Genomic DNA, 20,263 nt, shown 5'->3' on the forward strand with positions numbered 1-20,263 from the left:
GCTCTTTCTGGGCAAAACGGTCGCGCGTGATACGCACGAGAGAATCGCGGCAAATACGCTCCTTCTGGACAAGCTCTAGTGGAGATAAGATAAGTGCGTGTTTTTACTAAGCTCCTCCATGTTTTTCACACAAAATGGGATATAGCAAGTTTTTATCGAGTATCGACCAAGTCGCGACTCGCATGCGTTCTTACGGTAAAATTAGTTACTTAGTTGTTACTTATGTTTTCGTCTCTATCTTTAATACTAGCTTATGCTCGCGACTTCATCCGCGTGGACTACACAAATTTCAAACCCCAATTTCACCCCCTTAGGGGTTGAATTTTCGAAAATCCTTTCTTAGCGGATGCCTACGTCATAATAGCTACCTGCATGCCAAATTTCAGCCCGATCCGTCATCTTTTCCTTTTATATACCTTAGATCGCAGACCACCCAAAGGTGGGCTGTATTAATATTTTGATATGCCGTTATCGAGATAATTCACGTCATCTTATCGGTCAATCGCAGTCCAACTTGCTTTTGCAATAACAACACTGTGGTCAATCACTCTAACACGTTTATCGAAGGCTCCACAAAAAGTTATTGAAGGTCGCATAGTAATTATAATTAATTGATTGCAATTAGCTCTGTTAGTAAGATCAAGAAAACGTGCAGTAAAAAATGTTTTTGCAGAAAAACTGTATTTCCTTGATTTAGGAGACAAAAATCATTTGAACGACCCATTTGATAATATATTAAAAAGATTTGAAATCAAATGAACACAAATCAAATGGTACTAGGAAGTAGGAACCACTACATAAATTACATATGATGATAACATTAAAATATTATTAAGGACTTACTTAACGATACCGAGACAACCCTAGAAACTTCTAGATAAGTAAGTACATATTCAATAAACAACATCTCAAAATGTGTCATATAAATGCAAATGCCATAGAAAAACCTAATCCTCTGTAATGATTTTTTTTAAAACAAACCTCTCCTTTTTGAAACAGTCCATTCTTCCTTCCGATACACAAGCACAAGATACAAGTGTTTATTGATATAAGTTTATTGTTTATAAGTAGATATAAGTGTTTTTGGCAAATTTTTCGGTAAAATTCAACATTTTTCGGTAAATAATTTCCTTCCATCGGGTCCTGTTTTTAGCCATTTGTACAGCATCGTAAAATTGAGCGCACCAGTTTTCTTCAGTTGATCTGACTACCGTATAGGATTTTCCTCTAGTGGTAGTATTTCACTGGGTAGTTTCCTTTCTTTTTAGTTTTCCAACAAATCGAACATTAAAATCTGCAAGCATTGATTTTGACCATTTTCTGTTGTATCTTCACTTTATTTGTAATAATATGTTTGGGTGATATCTTTCTACATATTCACCTGATAAGGGAAAGGGGATAACGGTGCTTATCATCTTAAGTGACCGAAATGTCAACCTCACCTGCAGTTTGTAGGAATAGCTGACCATGATGCCCAATATTATGGTACCCCTGCTAGAGAACTAACGAGGCTGTGGCGACCGAGCAATGGCGAGATATCCAAATACCCGGTGGGGCTAACAACTGGGCCTCAGAGGCTTCAGAGGCCTTGGTAAATAAATATTGGTGAAGAACTGAGAAGGCAATGCGAAACCACTCCATTAACTTTCCAAGAAAATCATCAATGGCACAAGATATTATGGAGAACAGGAATCCGGAAGCTAAAATAAAAAGGCAACGGTGGAATTGGAAACATAAAATCGACAGTAGAGCCTGATGGGATGATAGTTTTCTGGCTTCATGGAAGATCAGCGCTTGCCCTAATATATACAGTATAATATACCTACTGGGTGAAGACCATTTTGGTAATCATATTATCTCAAATAGTCATTTCGTAATATATATATATTATATTTGGCCCCAAACAAACGTTTCATTCTGATGGAAAAGGGTACTTGACCAGGTAGATAGGTCGGGGTTGCTACCTACTGTAGACTATGTACGATGATAATAATCAAAAATTAAATTAATGATGGCCCAACAGGTAGAGTCTAAGCAAATATAAAGAAAGATGATATCAAAATTGATGTTTTAAATTTTAAAACAGTAAAATCATCACATAAAGTTACTGTCCATTTTGAGTCCACAAAATAAGGAAACTGGAGCAAAGAAAATATCGTAAATCACCAACTCGGAAGTGACTTAATTTAGTATCAACTAACATCATAAAAATCTGCATTCTATAATTGAAACGAATAAACACAAAGAAAACCATGTTCCTTAATACACCCGTCATTTCCGACAAGCATTCATTTCGCATTTGATATTCCGTATCGATATCTCAAATCAATAGTTAGCATTGTTCAAATAACTAGGGCACTCGTACCTTTTATTCCACCTCTTGATGAACACGCCGAACATGTTGATAAACTAATCCAATATTCAGTTATTCACATCACTACCACACAAATCACAAACACAATAGTTAAGGTTACCACTGAAAACAAAAATAGCAACGGGAATGCGTTTTCGAAAAATAAAACTCTCCTATGAATCGAGCACGTCCAAAACGGTTCTAATTTTAATCACCCCATCACTGTTTACAAACAACCGATAAGATTCGTGACCGGAACACCTAGGGCTGTGGAACGTGTGGATTGATTAGATGATAACGATTTATCGAATGTTTTTAATTCGCATGACATTGGTGAACGTCAAAAACTGAAACGTGTTTGATAATCTTGGCACACGAGCTCCGCGCGCGACGGATGCAAGGCGACTGACTGGCTCAGGTCTCAGTTCACTTGCAGTATGCAGCTGGTATACCCCAGTGGCTTTGTATTAATAAATTTTAGATGTCAACCGCTTACGAAGCTAGTTTAGGCTGAATGGAACGGCATCGCGTTCTTTGATTTGTTACGGGGCATTTATTACGCCATGCGAACAGTTTATCATGTTTTAATCGTTGGATTTATTAGAAATTTCGACAATGGCTTCAGATCACGTTGAGAGTGCCCAGAAATAAAAGCAAAAAATGCTAAATTTGGATCAATAAACGAGCATAATCATAACTTTTACCTAGTCTTTACAAACACAAAAATGCATCACAGAGGCACATTAAGAAAATGCAAGTAGTATTTTGAAACGATGAAATGATCTAAGCAAAAGAAGGGATGTAAAAATTATACTCGGCAAGCTTGTGGTTTCAGTACACGCAAAGGGCTTACAATGCGCTGCGAGTCCAATATAATAATGCGTTCAGGATTTTGTTGCGGCAACCTCGGTTCTGTAGTGCATCAGCTATGTTTGCTGAGGCGCGGACAGATGGCTTCGATGCCATCTGGCGCAAGAAAACAGCATCACTATTGTCCAGAGTCCGAGGAAGCAGCAACGGGATCCTGCGCATGATAGCGGACAAAATGGATAGTCCTCTGATGGGGAAACTCGTGCAGAGGACTAAATCCCTTTTAGTTATTAAGTACTAACATAGTGATTAAGTATTTTGTTACTAACTCCTTAGTGTTTAAGTATTAACATAGTTATTAAGTATTTATTGTTGCTAACACATAATGGATCAATTGTTGTCCGATTTAATTAAAAAAAAAAAAAAAAAATTAAAAATGCAATACTTTCAAGTATGGACCAAGTCATGATTTCTGAAAACGCTATACCGTAACTGAATCGGAAGAAAAATAAATGAAACTCTTCAAGTAGAGTCCTTTATAAACACTGCGTAATGCCTAGAACGCCTGAAAATAAAAAAGAATACTTAATAGGGATAATATACTCGTAGTTGTAAGAAAAATCGATGTCTTGTAAGAAAGTGATGAACTGGGTGACCCAATTTCGAGGATGGCACGAGTAGGTATATCTACGCGAATTACGTTTCCACCGCATTTTCTCGGTTTTTTCAAGCTCAATACTTTCACGGCCCGAAGCCATTTTTGTAATAGAGGGAAAACTGGAAGCTATAGGAGCAATTCAAATCAAGAAACAATACAAGAGCCATTGTGTATTTCGCACAATAGGAACCGAACGGTACAATGGTATAGGCAAATGAATATTTTATTGAAATAACTATAATACATACTCGTAGTTGTGATTAATATGTTTTGAAACATATTATTATAAATAATATTCTATGAATAATGAATATAATTAATCATATTTTCAGGCATTGGTGCTCGTCAGAGATAAACAGCGGCCACCACTCCTATGGCAGCTGGGAAGAGTAGAGAAGGTGCATCTTGGCAAGGACGGGACGGCGTGGCTTGAGTGGCTGACATCAAAACTATGAAGGGAGTCGTCTCTCGGGCCTTCAACAATATTTGTCCTCTGCCAATCATCAACTCGCGCGGGCAGGATGTTTAGTGCAACTGCACTAAACCAGGGCGTGCGGGAGGCGCGGGGTCTGTCCTGTCTTCGCTTAAATACGATAAAAGTATTCGCGGTGCATCGGGCGAACACATTGTACACGTCAAGCCTGTGTAAATTGTACATAGTTAAAATATACCAGTGCCATTAATAATTACAGTCTTTTTATAAACACATCACCATTTTTGGTCCTTCGAACCGGATTTGCAACCGCTTCGAACCGAGTGCAGTTGCACTAAACAGGCATTTTAGACAAGATCGTATCTGATGCAGAAATAAGACTCCGTATCTCCTATATCTTAAGTCTGTAATGTATTTATATTCTCTCCTCTGTAGCTTTTAAGAATTTAAAAAAAAATTAAAACACACTTTAAATTATATTTTAGCGTAAACTATCGTGAGTGATATCCATTATATATAATATCTGTCCCGGCTTTACTCACGTGTTTAGTCGGCGTTAGCCCGACTAGTTTCGAACCCATCCGGGGTCCTTTTTCAAGGGAGTCAGTTCGTGCACGCGTCGCGGTCGCGGAGAGTCACAACCGCGACGCGTGCGCGAACTGTCCCTCTTGAAATAGGACCCCGGATGGGTTCGAAACTAGTCGGGCTAACGCCTTCTTAAAATTATACTTTTAGATGGTATCATTGAATTATAATCAACGACTTCCTATTTGCATTAACATAATACTGTATTTACTTTTACAACTAATTTTGCACTCTTATGCGAAATACGTAAAGTTTTGATAGCTTATTGCTATTTATGCTCATTATTAATGCTTGTGTGATGTCAAAGTGTTAACCACTTAACACACAGGTCAAAATAACGACACATCTTTGTTTTCCCTTCACTTCACACCTTACTGTATCGCAATTCGCTACATCTGTAAGATGACAAAATAGATTTCTATCTATTTTGTCATCTTACAACTGCTTGTTTTTGATTTTGTAGCTGGTTTACGTTTTTGCAATAGCATTTTTTTATTTTATAAGTCCCGCAAATTACTATTGCGCTGGAACCATGTCTCATCAGCATCGAATTGACGTCGGCCGAAATAAAAATATACCATCAGCTCGAAACTTCAGTCTAGTGCTGACGTCACTAAAATGACGGCCGCACGCATTAGCAATTTGCGGGACTTATAACACAGTTTATAGTCCATGATGTGATCCATAGTGAACCATCTAAAGAATCTATCGACTGAATCATAATAATGTGAAAAACGAATTACAGAACATTTTCAATTCATAGAAATAATTTCACCATCAAATAATGATGATGTTGCAAATAGTGAAAAAATTATATCTTTTTAGAGTTCCGTACCTCAAAAGGAAAAACGGAACCCTTATAGGATCACTTTGTAGTCTGTCTGTCTGTCTGTCCGTCTGTCTGTCAAGAAACCTACAGGGTACTTCACGTTGACCTAGAATCATGAAATTTGGCAGGAAGGTGGGTCTTATAGCAGACATTCGGGAAAAATCTGAAAAACGTGAATTTAGGCTTACTTTACACAAAAAAAATTAAATTGTGGTCATGAAATAATAATTAGTATTTTCAACTTTCAAAGTAAGAATACTATACCAAGTGGGATATCATAATATGAAAGGGCTTTACTTGTACATTCTAAAACAGAATTTTATTTTATTTTAGGCATAATAGTTTTTGATTTATAGTGCAAAATGTCGATAAAATATGATTGTAGTACGGAACCTTCAGTGCGCGAGTTTGACTCGCACTTGGCCGATTTTTTTGGTGTAAAATAGGTACTTGGGGACCTACGAATATTATTATTAGTACCGGTAAGTTACACGAAAAAAGGGGGTTTTGGGCAAAAATGTGCTATGGGTGTTTGTGATCAGCTTCACATAAATTCTTAGAGGCATCCCATTCGGCCAAATCTCCCCGGATATCACATGCATATCCAGTATTAAAACATGCATTCTTTTCGCTACCGTTCATCTAGTATGCAATCACCTTTAAACGCCATCTTGAGAAAACTCTTTTATCAGCGCTTATTACGAAGGTTACCGTTAATATAAAGACAAACTTGAAAAGCTGATATTAAAAAAATGTTCAAACGGTCTCGGAAACTAGGTCGCGGCGTGGCAACCCCTCTTGGGAAATGTCAAGAGTGCTAGGGTCGGCACGTGTACCTATTTACCTATGATTTATAATTCATGAGTAAATTTTCAAGTCATAATTACGGGCATAAAGTAGATATAATGTTTTTTTGTGTATCTGTCCGTCTGTCTGTCTGTCTGCTAGCCTTTCACGGCCCAACCGTTCTACCGATTTTTCCAACGGAGTTTTTAAAAACCGAAATCCACGCGGACGAAGTCGCGGGCATCATCTAGTAGAATATATTACAGTAAAACCTTAAGCTAGCCTTATCTAATTTCTATACAAATCATGGCCGCGTAGAATGGGGCCGAGAATACCTACTGGCTGCATGAGTCGCAGTGAAATGTCTCTTAAATTTTTTTAGTCTCCATGGCGCCAACAAACAAGAGTGAATAGGCATCTTCTAGATAAAAGCATCCCATCTTAGGCCTCATCATCACTTTCCATCAGGTGTGATTGTGGTCAAGCGTTTGGCTTTAATGAATAAAAAAAAATACTTATCGAAAAAACTAGTTCAAACTAAAACTAATTTTAGCTAAGTACATTATTATGAACCAGAGGGCAACCCTAGATAGAATTTTGGAGTGGTTTCGCTTGGCTATTACGTTAATGCAGCCCCTGAAGGAAAGGCTCAGACGCTGCAGCCTGCAGTTTCCGCAGAGCATTAATAAAACCTTATTAAATTCATAACTTGCACCCAACAATGTATAGAGCTGATTACTTTGGAAAGTAAGCTCATTTGTTATTCGAAGCTAAGTCTAGAGAGTAGGGATGGTCCTTATCCAATTTTAACAAATCATATCAAAATATTTCTTATTCAATTAAACTTTTACAAGAACTTTGAATCGTCAAGTCTACCACTGGTTCGGAATGTCTTTTCTAACGAGAGGAACCAGCAAAAAACATAGCTTAACTACCTATTTATACTTAATTAAGCTGCGTTACTTATAACGCAGCTTACTTATTATATATGTATTTATAGTTATGCGAAGCTGAAGTTGAAATACACGAGCTACATAGTTCGAAGAATCGACAGACGTTGCCCTTTGCACGGTTGCCGAATGCAATTGCCGGACGAGTTTGGTTTATATATTGTGCGAAAGTGTGTTTGTTTGTTGGTTTATCCTTTAATCACGTCGCAACGAATCGACGTGATTTTTGCATGGGTATAGTTAAAAACCTGAAGAGTGACATAATCTACTTTTAATCCCGGAAAATTAAAGAGTTTTCACGGGATTTTTTGAAAACGAATAAAGTCTCTGACAGTATAATATGACATGCCTAAGTCCCGCAAATTGCTATGAGCCTGGCCGCCATTTTAGTGACGTCAGCACTAGACAGAAGTTTCGAGCTGATGGTACATTTTTATTTCGGTTGACGTCAAAATGACGTCATTCCGATGTTAATGAGACATGGTTCCAGCGCAATAGTAATTTGCAGGACTTATACAGGGTTACAGGAAAATAGGACACGATCCCGTTAAGGGGTTATAGTACGGGACATTAGCTATCAAACGACCCCTAAAGTGCTTATGCGAAAGTCTATCGTATATACGAGCTGCTTAAATAGTGCCTACTTTTCGTTTAATAGTCACGAGGAAGGCTTTGGTCGATTTCAATTAGCCGCGCCGCTTTGTAAATTCATACAAATTCATGACAGCGCTGCAGTTGCATAGCATGACGCGCGGCACTACATAGTGTATGGTGCCTAATTTGAATGCACCCTTAATGAATCTAAAAAAGTCCTTTAAATGATTAATCAGTAATAATATAACGTGTGGAAAGTCACTCGCGCAAAATTACTGTTCGAAACATTGATGTAGGAGCAATCTACCCTTTGAAAGCAGCCGATTTTGTTTGTTGTCTTCTACAAGTTGCAAATTTTTAACTTTCATCAAATATTATGGTGCCTGTTAATGAATTTTTAGTATTAAACATTATATAATGTCCCGACACAATACAGCATAGTTATAATAAAACATAGTTCAATGCACCGCTTGTGTGCAATATGGGTAAATAATAAATGCAATGCAAACATGCGAGATTACGTAAAGGTCTATGCACAATAATTGCAGTCACACTTGTATTGGAAAGCATGTTTTATTTTTAAAATCCCTGTTAAAACCCTAACATGTAACATCATATAAAAGTTCTTGTAGTTCGTTGTAACTTTGATCGGTTTACGATTTATGACGTATGGAGGGGGGTGGGGGGGTGGGGGGGGGGGGCATGACACACATTTTACTACTTTGGAAGTGTCTCTCGCGCAAACTTTTCAGTTTAGAAACAAATGATATCAGAATATCAATATCTTTTTTTTTTTAGTTTTGCGTGAAAATCTTAATGCGGTTCACAGAATACATCTACTTACCACGTTTCGGAAAAAAGTGGCTGTGACATATACGGATGGACAGACAGGCAGACATGACGAGTTCGTCCGTTTTTTGCCATTTGGCTACCTACCCTAAAAATTGTTTTAAGACTCCTCGTTCTTGTGAATCGTCGTCTGTAAACAATAGTCAAGTAAAGTTTCTTGAGGTTTCTTCCACGCTTTTGTAACATTTAGGTACCATAATCTTCAATTATTATAGTAGGTACAATTTGCTTTTTTAGGAGCATACTTTAGTAGATTCTTTTAAACTTGTGGAAAGATTAGGTAAAAGATTGAAATTCACTCTTTTCAAAATTTTAGCGGAAACGATTACTTACGAAAGTTAAAAAAATAAAATATAGAAATCGATTTAATAAACATAGATACGAAATCTATTTGAAAATCTTACATTTTATGTCGTGTTTGTGAAGTAGCCCTTACCTGTAATCATTCTCAATTGCAATAAACGAGGCCTCGTGACCGGCCGAGCGTCGAACCTGCGACCGTCACGCCACGGGTTGAGTCTAGCCTAGGTATTGCGGTAAAATGTTAATACTACACCATTTATATTTTATGCCCTATGGCTGACAGCTTGATGCTTTACAAAATCGTACAGTTGAAAGCTTGTAAGTAGAGATGGATTATTTCGCAGATAACAATGTGAAAAATCACATGAAAAGTTTTTTCACTTGACGTAACACTCGAAGTAAAAATAGTAAATTGTACAAAAGAAGCCATGTTATCCGAGACGTCTATCTACCCGAGCCGAAGGCGAGGGCGGATATGATAAAATGCGTTTTATGACCGAGCATTAATTACACACTGCGATTGCGAAGAATATCTAATATCGATAATATATAATATCGATTGCGAATAACTACAAGTCTAAAGTTAAATTCGAGTAATTTTATAATGTGCAATAATATTTTGTGTATAATATTTTATTTTTATAGGTGCAAAATGTTACTGGCGCTATAGAAATTACAGTAGGTACAATTTTTTGTATCATCCAAGTGTCATCAGAAAGATTCTTGTTTACCTATAAATAAACATTTTATGCACAAGAGCATAAAAAGCAGTTTTAGTCCGCTTACAGCCAGCATAGAAGAACTTTACGAGCATGAGAAGTGAAATTTAATTTTTTCTACACGTAGCTTCGTCGAGCGAGCGTCGCGCGTGTTTTCTGGTTTTTTTTTATGAATGTAGAGATAGTGAATTATAATATCCATAATTTGATCATCAAGAAGTGAGCATCGGTGGTTCAGTGGTAGAATGCTCGCCTGCCACGCGGGCGGCCCGGGTTCGATTCCCGGCCGATGCAATTTATTTTTACTTTTTTTAGGAAACATAAAGGAAAAGCCAATGAAATGGCATGGCAAAATCAATGAAAATTCTCAAAAACAAATTTTTACTCGTTCGTCTTTCTGCGACTCGTTTGAGGCATCAAACAAGTCGCAGAAAGTCTGCCCACCTGGTGGGGGGGTCTTCCAGTGCTACGCTTTCCGATATTAAGGTCGTCATTCTAGCACCTTGGGACCCCAACGTCTATCTATCTACACTATGATTATTTATAGATCTATGATACACTTAACCTACATAATATAATAATCCATACTAATATTATAAATGCGAAAGTGTGTCTGTCTGTCTGTCTGCTAGCTTTTCACGGCCCATCCGTTCAACCGATTTTAACGAAATTTGGTACAGAAGATAGCTTGCATTGCCGGAAGATGCAGTGTTGGAAGACCGCCCACTAGGTGGACGGACGACATCAGACGAGTCGCAGGTAGCCGCTGGATTCAGGCGACGCAAGACCGTGGCGTGTGGAAGTCGCTACAAGAGACCTATGTCCAGCAGTGGACGTCTATAGATTCATGATGATAGCTTGCATCCCGGGGAAGGACATAGGCTACTTTTATCTCGGAAAATCGAAGAGTTCGCGGGTATCATCTGGTATGTATTGCAATATTTAGCACAGTTGTACATACGATCGCCCGGTTAAAATTAAAATAACTACATCATTCGGGTCACTACTCACTAGTCACCAGTAAACGGCAGTTAAAATAAACTAACCCACTTCTGCCTATTCATATCTCTTCAAAATGACATAATGAAAAACTAGAATTTTTATTTTTAAACATAAAAATGTGACTGCATTTTATTATCAATGGTTAACAAATAAACTATTAATAAACTTAAATCTAAAAAAAAAAAACATTAAATTAAAACTAAAATAAATTAAATTAAATCTAAAACCTCGTCGAGACCACCGCAGCGAGGCATTGTACCCAAGATGCTGGCAGCATTACCCCTTGGATGGCCAAACTAATTCTTTGACCAAGGTAGCTGCCAGCTCTCGGGTCCCCGGTTGACTCGATAACTCTTTTCGCAATTTCTTCAAAAAGAGCTCGAGCCCCCGGGCCCCACGGCCCCAAGGTCTCCACACCAAAAGGCACGAATACGAAGCTCCCATCGAGGTTTTCATAAAAATGTTCATACAAATAATATTATTGTAATAGATAATGATAATGCCGTTCCTGTTGTTCCTCTTTGAAAACTGATTACGTAGGGACTAAGGCCACAGAATAATAGCTAGGGCTGACTTTACGTCTCCGTAGTCTGAACTAAACGAAACTTTCGACATTCCCAACAGTATCCGATATGGTCTAGTGGCTAGGATACCTGGCTCTCACCCAGGAGGCTCGGGTTCGATTCCCGGTATCGGAAAGACTTTTTTTTTTTTTTTTTCTTAAAATAAAACTTTTATTTTTATTTTTTACGATAATTTTTATGTTACTTTACTAAAGAAATTCCTGTACTTTAAAAAAGAAACCCATGTTTTCCAAATTCGTGCATTCGGGCGTGATCTACGGCATCGATCGTTAGGATTCGGAAATAAAAATATTTTGAATGTTCACTCGACTGTTCGGCACGCTTTCACAGGTTAAAATACACAGTTGCAGCAGGAATATACACAGACATTGACAACCTCCCTGGCGCAGTGTTGAGCGCTGTGGTCTTATTAGTGGGAGGTTCTGGGTTCGATTCCTGGCAGGGGTTTGGAATTTTATAATTTCTAAATTTCTGGTCTGGTCTGGTGGGAGGCTTCGGCCGTGGCTAGTTACCACCCTACCGGCAAAGCCGTGCCGCCAAGCGATTTAGCGTTCCGGTACAATGCCGTGTAGAAACCAAAGAGGTATGGGTTTACTAAAAACTGCCATACCCCTTCCAGGTTAGCCCGCTATCATCTTAGACTGCATAATCACTTACCACCAGGTGAGATTGCAGTCAAGGGCTAACTTGTATGTGAATTAAAAAAAAAAAAAGACAAATTCAGTAAATCACAACAATTATATTAGGATTGTATACGTAGGTGTAGATACACCTTTTATTATAAGTACCTAGTTTTGATCTATACCTACCTACTATCACTATCCATATTATAAACTATCTGATGCGTATATACGCGTATAAATTGTAGGTAGGTATCTATCTGAAGTTTTATACTTAGTATGGGTAAGTATTAGGTTGGGTAGTATTAGGGGGGGTAAGGGGGTGCGCTAACATCTTAGCACCCCAAATGTCAACCTCACCTGCACGTGGTGCCCCCTGCGAATCAGCGGACGAGGATATTATGACGACCGATGAATGGCGGGATAACCATTCCATATGGCTTGGCTTTAAATAATACAGACCAGAGACGGGCAGCAGCGTCACTGGTGCGAAATAGCCTATAGCCCTGCGCTGACCACCCCGCCTGCCTAGCGTGGTCAGTATGGGCACTACTTCTAATGAGCAGCGCCAATTTGGCGCGCTCTTGGAAAGGCCTATGTCCAGCAGTGGACGCAAATAGGCTGATGGATTGGAAAATCTTCGGCTACAAATTATGATTCATTGAACGTATGGAAAGCAAGTAGGGAGGGAGATAGCTATCTATGCAAGTGCAGTCTCGGTTGAGTCGGCACTGTTACCACGGCTCGCTTCTCATCGCTGCACTGCAGGAAGCGTGGTAACATTACCAGCACGGCAGTAGCATGGTAACTGACCTATCTCAACATCTGTAACAGTGTGGGTTTGTGTTACGTGTTTATTAAATTACTTTGTGGAGGATACTGGAGCCATATTATTATTATTATTATTTATTTATTTATTATTTAATTAGAACGGCCGTAAAGTCAATTACACTAATTAAACTACGAGTACAAACTAACATAAACATACATACAAAAATTGTTAAATATATAAATTTTAAAAAGCAAAATTATAAATTTTCACAAATTTTCACATATTGGCATAATAATATGACTACCTGCGTGGATTTAGGTTTTTAAAAATCCTCTCTCTTTTATTTTACTATTATTGAACTAGTTTTCGAAATAAAAAGCTGCTGCGCGATTGCGAGAGAATGACAACTACAAAGTCACGATCGCAATCACCTCTGATTGGCTGACGCTCGCTCACTATTGGCTACAATGCATTGTTGCAACAAGAATCGCACACATTCAGCCAATCAGAACAATTGAGATTGTAATAATGATTGATGCAGGTTTTCCACAATTGAGGTGCTGATTCATAGCTCAAACTTTAATATTATTATCTATTCAAAAAATCACGTATCATATTATACCTAATCATAATCACGTAGGTAGTCATATCCACGCGAACGAAGTCGCGAGCATAACCTAGGAATGGTTTGTTCAAGATAATATTGTATTCACTATTCAGAGTACCTAGTCGTGCTTAGTTCTTGCCTGAGGTATTATAACAACTATCAAAGCAACAAAGTCGAAGCTATTTCAAGAATCTGAGCCGTGACTCCCGTAATATTAGGCTATTTAAAGTTGATTAGTTGAAAATCAAATGTATCGAGTCATTCCGAGCACTATGGCTGTAATAGGCCATGAGCTGGTGGCCTTTTTAATGGCGCAAATATAATATTCAATGATCTAAAACTGACAGTATCATTAGAATCATCATCACAATCAACTCATCGCCAGCCCACTACTGTGCACGAGTTTCCTCTCAGAATGAATAAATCATTAGAATACCACATTAAAATTGTCAGGAAACACCATGTTTACGGGGAAAATAGAAATGGTATATTCTCCATAATATAATCATATCTCATAAGTAAATTATACATGGAATTACAATGAAACGCTTTTAATTTAATTGGCAGTAGAGATTTAGTTCTTGATATTTTTCCCTTTGGGGAGGAAGAAAATCCTAATGGATGCCTCACGCCACGAGTTACAACCTCAGGCAGGCCCGACTCCATTGGTGGTATCACCCAATAGCCAGTGGCGTGCAGCTCATAGAGGCATAAAAACACTGCTTACCCAAGAAATAGTTACCCTAGTTGAAAGAGCTAATGCTCAGCGTAAGTTGGTACCTTTCGAACAACTGCTTACCCTGGCTTTGAACTCTGTGCACGCCAATGCCAATAGCCTACATTACTAAATACCTCTTTCCCTTTTCCGCCTCTGATCTTTCGATCTTCCTGGTATCTCTTTTACATTTCATCCGAAAGATTGTTGTCCTTAGGTGCTATCTTATTCCTGCCTGGCCCATTCGTCCTTCATTCTTCTTTTTATTTTATTATAGCATTAAATTCACTGTAGTTGCTATAGAGCATACACAGAAATAACATATTATAAGAATTCTTGACATTTTGATAGTACCTATCTACCTACTTGTATATAAAGCGTGCAGAGATCATACTTTTAAAAAAATGTATTCTTATTTCGCACATAGTTTGATTTCTACGTCATAGGAAATCAAAGCGCAACAACCGTATCTCAAAATGGCGGTTTTTCCAACCAGATCAAAGAAAATAAATAAACTGTGGCGTCCCTTAGTCACCAGCTCTTACACTATTCCCTGTCCCACGCACATAAACCATTCAAAATGAATTCTGACGTAACGTTGGCTGAGAGACAAAATCACAAACTCGATAAAACCGTGGCCCGCCTTGAACTTTGCTTTTTAAGTGTTTACTTAAGCAATCAATATAATGTTGAAGGCCTCTAATCAAGTGTTATTTGCTGATTCAATCAATACCATGGACGTGGAGTAGCTACTAGGTACCTACCCAAAAGAGCCAAATTTAAGCCAAGCGCCTATATTTATTTTTGGGGACGAAGTTGCGGGCATCATCTAGTATTTAATAATTAAGTATACTTATTGATTTCCTCAATGACTGTTGGTATTTCCAGGTACATACTCGTGTAGGTAGGTATAAACATAATATAATGTTTTTAAAAAAAAAACATCTTTATCTGTTCTAAAAAAACTGAGATAAAAAAAATCGTTCCGTCGCCCGTCGTTTTTACGTATAACTTAAGTAATTGAATATTATCATAAATTAATAATAATAAAAAAAAAGATAAGCGTGTATAATAAAGAAATTGATGGCAACACACAAATCTACGACATTAGGTAGGTATATTATTGTAATGGACGAAAACAATTATTTTAATAACCGTGTCCCTTGGCTCAAACAAGGGAACTTAGACGATGCATGATTATTCCCAAAAAGAAAAAACTAATCGGACAAGCGAGGGTAGAACTCTCCTTTTGAAAAGGGTGTTCCGTACTCACCTCACCAGGGGTGTTACGGATATTCGCATCCGCATCCGCAAATGCTAAACATTCGCATTAATTAAGGCATCCGCATCAGCATTTGCATCAATTAATGCGGAGCTTTTACGGATGCGGATGAGAGGTCCCGGGTTGGATTCCCGGCAGGGGTTTGGAATTTTATAATTTCTAAATTTCTGGTCTGGTCTGGTGGGAGGCTTTAGTCGGGGCTAGTTACCACCCTTCCGGCAAAACCGTGCCGCCAAGCGATTTAGCGTTCCGGTACGATGCCGTGTAAACACCAAAGCGGTGTGGGTTTAATGAAAACTGCCATACTCCTTCCAGGTTAGCCTGCATCAATCTTAGACTGCATCATCACTTATCATCAGGTAAGATTGCAGTCAAGGGCCAACTTGTATCTGAATATTTATTTTTATTTTATTTTATTCGTTTATTTGCAATCAACAGCGATACATCTAAATATATAAAAGGAAAAGGTGACTGACTGACTGACTGACTGACTGACTGATCTATCAACGCACAGCTCATACTACTGGACGGATCGGGCTGAAATTTGGCAGGCAGATAGCTATTATGACGTAGGCATCCGCTAAGAAAGGATTTTTGAAAATTCAACTCCTAAGGGGGTGAAAAAGGGGTTTGAAATTTGTGTAGTCCACGCGGACGAAGTCGCGAGAATAAGCTAGTACAATATAATTTTACATAATAACAGACTGAAAATAAGGCCAAATAGGATTACAATTTTGTTTTACAGATTACTTAAATACCTAGTTATTAATTATAAATTTATAACAGTACGTTTGAAGAGACCAAATAATTTAAACAAGCTTTACAATATAATAATATGAAAATATAAAAGTCAATTAACTAGTAAAAATACCTAGTAGGTGTTTCACAACATATGTATGTGTGCGATAAATAAAAATATAAATAAAATAAATATATAAATAAAAAATCCACGCGGGAGAAGTCGTGGGCAATGCTGGTTTCCAATAATTCCTTTATCTTATGATGGCACATACGAACACGAAGTTGGTTCCCTATTTCCGTTCCCTATATATCCGTTTTTACTATATTGATACGGAACTCTAGAAAATAGTGGGGTGGCCACACAGCGTGAATCCCTACAAGCCCCAAGGTTCAGAGCCTCACAAATAGAGGGCCAATCGCCAATTAAAATCACGGCAGGTGGCCCGCCAGAGGGCAGCAGTAGTAATGAAATAGTTCGCCTCTGCATATGGGGGACAGCTTAGTCGTGTTCATTATGAAATGAGAGTTAAGACCGCCTAAAGGTACAGAAGTAGGCCCTTTTGCTATTGTTTATTACGTTATTATACGTAGGTACTTACTTATTACATTACGTAGGTATATCCTATGAAATTATAACGAGACAAGGTTAAAAAGATGGCTTAGACCCCGTTCACACGCCATGTTTTGTGCTTGCTGCACGTTGTTTGCAGGAAAAATCTTACCGAATACGTAGTGACGCATAGATTGAGTATAGGTACAATCTTCTATACATAAATAAAATACAAAGTCCTGGCTGACTGACTGACTGACTTATATATCAACGCACAGCCTAATCCGCTGGTCCTAGAGACATGGAGGGTCTATTCTTTGTAAAGAGTAGATATCCACTAAGAAAAGATTTCTCGAAATTTCACCTTTAACGGGGGTAAATAGGGTATGGAAGTTTGTATGAAAGTCTGTCATTTTTAAAGTTACATCGATAAAAAAATGGTATTTAGGCCCCGATTGCCATCTCAACCTGTCGCGGAATATACGTCAATAGGTAACGCAACATAATTGCGCAATACAAACAAGGCGCTGACTGACACTAGAAAAACTTGTCTTCCAAGTTCCATGTTGTAATGGTGTATTGTCCTTTCCGCACGCCATGTAGGGTGTAAAAACTTATACACCGCCGGAGACGGAAATACCTTAGGTAGCTGCCCTTTGTTTTATACCTATTACCTATAACTTCTACTTATAGTAGGGGAGTCCAAACTCCAAGAGGCTAAATAGGGATTTACTCGAGCGTCGTGGGGTACTATTGAATTGTGAAGATTAGGTGCTAAAAGATGTGATGTAACCCCTTTCACTGGTAAGAAAAGCGCGTGCAGGTTTTCAAAAATGTAAAAAAAAATATTCACAAAGAAATACTCGAGCGCTTTACATATCGATAATACGTACGCCCCACGTGTTTTTTTTATCGCAAAAATATTTATCTGCCGGTTTGCATGGTGGGGGTGGTCGTACGAAGGTGTAGAAGAGGGCGCTCCATCTTAGGCCTGCATTATCACTTCCCAGTAGGTCTAAACGCAGCCAAGCGCGAGTCTATAAATTTAAAAAAATGGAATAATGAAATGCGCACTTTTCTGCATCTAATTAGGTAACTCACCTTGTCGTAATCTGACGCGCTCGAGTAAATCCCAAAAGCTCCTCTTGGGCTCCCCTACCATTAGTACAAAAAGGCACTTCTGTTACGACTTATATAACCAGCAGTAGACGTCTATCGGTTGATATTGATAATGATGATGATGATGATGACTAGCCTTGATCATTGAAATAATACAAGAAATCTAACTACCTACATAATTGATAACCACGGCTGATAACAACAGATACTAGTCGTTCACGTGTGACTGGTTCGCTGATACTGATAACACCACGACCGATAAAATATAAGCCGAGTTCTAACCCATTTAAAAGGTGATAGGGAGTCAATCAGGAAATTCCCAGTTTTACACGACTACCCAAAATAAAATTGGTCAAGTGCGAGTCGGCCTCGCACACGAAGGGTTCTGTACAAGAAATAAGACTTTGTATTTTTTTTAATTTTTGAAAGGTTTGTATGTATGAAGTATCATTAGAATCCTTGCATGATACCGAGTGACACTGGCTATTTAAAAAAAAATTAAAAAAATTGAGGCGGCAATGTGATTTTTTTTACTTTTTTGTTAAAAACAAATTTATTGAAAAACTAGCTTATTCCCGGGACTTCGTCCGCGTGGACTACACACACTTCAAACCCCTATTTTAGACCCTTAAGGGTTGTATTTTCAAAAATCCTTTCTTAGCGGATGTTTACGTCATAATAGCTATCTGCATGCCAAATTTCAGCCCCGATCCGTCCAGAAGTTTGAGCTGTGCGTTGATAGATCAATCAGTCAGTCAGTCACCTTTTCTTTTTACATATTTAGATTTGTGAAGACGTGTGAAAATGTAAATGTTATGATAGCTTATACGGCTAACCTCACATTTTAATATTCATTCCTTTGTTTCACGTCTTTCATTCACTCATTGTTTGGGTTTTTCGTGTCGCAAATCTTCCGCGCATTGTTTGATTTTGAGGTTAAGCAATGAACGATCAATGAAACAATCGCTCCACACTTTCTCATCGGTTGATCAATACTAATATTATAAATGCGAAAGTGTGTCTGTCTGTCTGTATGTCTGCTAGCCTTCCACGACCCATTCGTTCAACCGATTTTAACGAGGTACAACTTGCAAGCCTTGCATCCCAGGGAAGGACATAGGCTATTTTTTTTTCCGGAAAATCAAAGAGTTCCTATGGGATTTTTAAAAACCTAAATCCAAGCGAACGCGGGCATCATCTAGTACCTAATAAATGCCTATAGTTAGTTACGACCTAAACGAGTAAAAGCATTAAAAAGGCATGATTGTCCTCAAGGGCAAGCCTGTCTCACAATAAAATAAAATAAAGATAAAACTGAGCATTCACTTGTAACCAAATATTGAGCATTCACAAATTTTGATAAACGAAACAAGGAATAGAATCCTTTAAGGTACTTACTCTATTCATTGTACCTTTAGGACCTAGACCTACGTGAAATGAAGAGGAAATCTGATGCCGGAAATGCGTTTTATATATTATCCTAGTGGTTCGAATTAGAAACTCGCTTTCGTGGAGTTTCGACTACTAGTACGATTGCAGACCTTGACGATGCTTTGTGGTGTAGAATATAATAGAATAGAATAGAATAGAATAATGTTCATTCGAGGTATCATATACATGGTGTCGGATCGTCCTGTACAGCAGTGCAACACCTCGACCAGGTAGGCCACTCAGCTTGTGTTGAGACGTCGGCCCCTCAGACACAAACCTCTATGGCGAAAATTGGTACGATAATAAAGCGAAGAAAATGAAGTAATTTTCTTTAAAGTTTCAGCTCTCACGCGACAATTCCAGGGTTAGCCCTAAAGAAGTAGGTATTAATAACTTCCACTTTTTTAGTACCTATCAAGTACCAACACATTCAGATTTTCCCACCTTTGTTTTACAGCAAGAGTAGTTTATGGGTTTCATTAAATTATTAATTTAAATAATGAGCTTTATTACTAATTTCAGTCGTAAAAAACTTAATGAGTATTTTAAACCGAACACACGCTATTCTATTCTCTGTGTGCGAGGTAATGACCTCATCTTTCGAGGGTTTCTAAAACGGATTTTTATTTATTTTTATGCAAAATAGTTATTAATTTATCGTGCAAAATTAAAAAAAAAATACCCGAGTACGGAACCCTCGGTGCGCGAGTGTGTCGCGCACTTGGCTGGTTATTATTAAATTAAATGTTACTTGTTGTTCAATACAAAAAAAATAAAAACCGACTTCGATACACAAACACTAAAAATTGAAAAATAATTTAATTTTTTACCGAATATATTATGTATACAAGAGTTAATACAGTTCCATAGTAATACTTTTTGGTGCCGGTGCCAATTAGCTTTAGCTGCGCGAATCGTCTAGACTTCATATTTTTATGAGACTCCACAATGGCACCTCATTGGCACCGACC

The 20,263-nt window shown here is 38.0% G+C and overlaps 1 protein-coding gene and 2 non-coding genes across 6 annotated transcripts in view; 2 read left to right on the forward strand and 1 right to left on the reverse strand.

The window, feature by feature from the left end:
* LOC117996763 (uncharacterized) overlaps positions 1-20,263 on the reverse strand; it is a 441,299-nt gene that overhangs the window by 416,316 nt on the left and 4,720 nt on the right. Inside the window, exon 1 of one of the 4 annotated variants that reach the window (XM_069509392.1) lies at positions 2,366-2,773. The exons of the other annotated variants lie outside the window; for them this stretch is intronic. Coding sequence (XP_069365493.1) covers positions 2,366-2,400 — 35 coding nt within the window. The 5' untranslated portion in view covers positions 2,401-2,773. Of the gene's footprint in view, positions 1-2,365; positions 2,774-20,263 lie in introns of those variants that run through there. 4 annotated transcript variants of the gene reach the window in all.
* Positions 10,093-10,163, forward strand: TRNAG-GCC (transfer RNA glycine (anticodon GCC)). The gene has a single exon. It is a non-coding gene; the product is annotated as a tRNA-Gly (tRNA).
* On the forward strand, positions 11,498-11,569 carry TRNAE-CUC (transfer RNA glutamic acid (anticodon CUC)). The gene has a single exon. It is a non-coding gene; the product is annotated as a tRNA-Glu (tRNA).

The sequence above is a fragment of the Maniola hyperantus genome, chromosome 3, assembly GCF_902806685.2.
Source record: "Maniola hyperantus chromosome 3, iAphHyp1.2, whole genome shotgun sequence".
Classification (NCBI taxonomy): domain Eukaryota; kingdom Metazoa; phylum Arthropoda; class Insecta; order Lepidoptera; family Nymphalidae; genus Maniola; species Maniola hyperantus.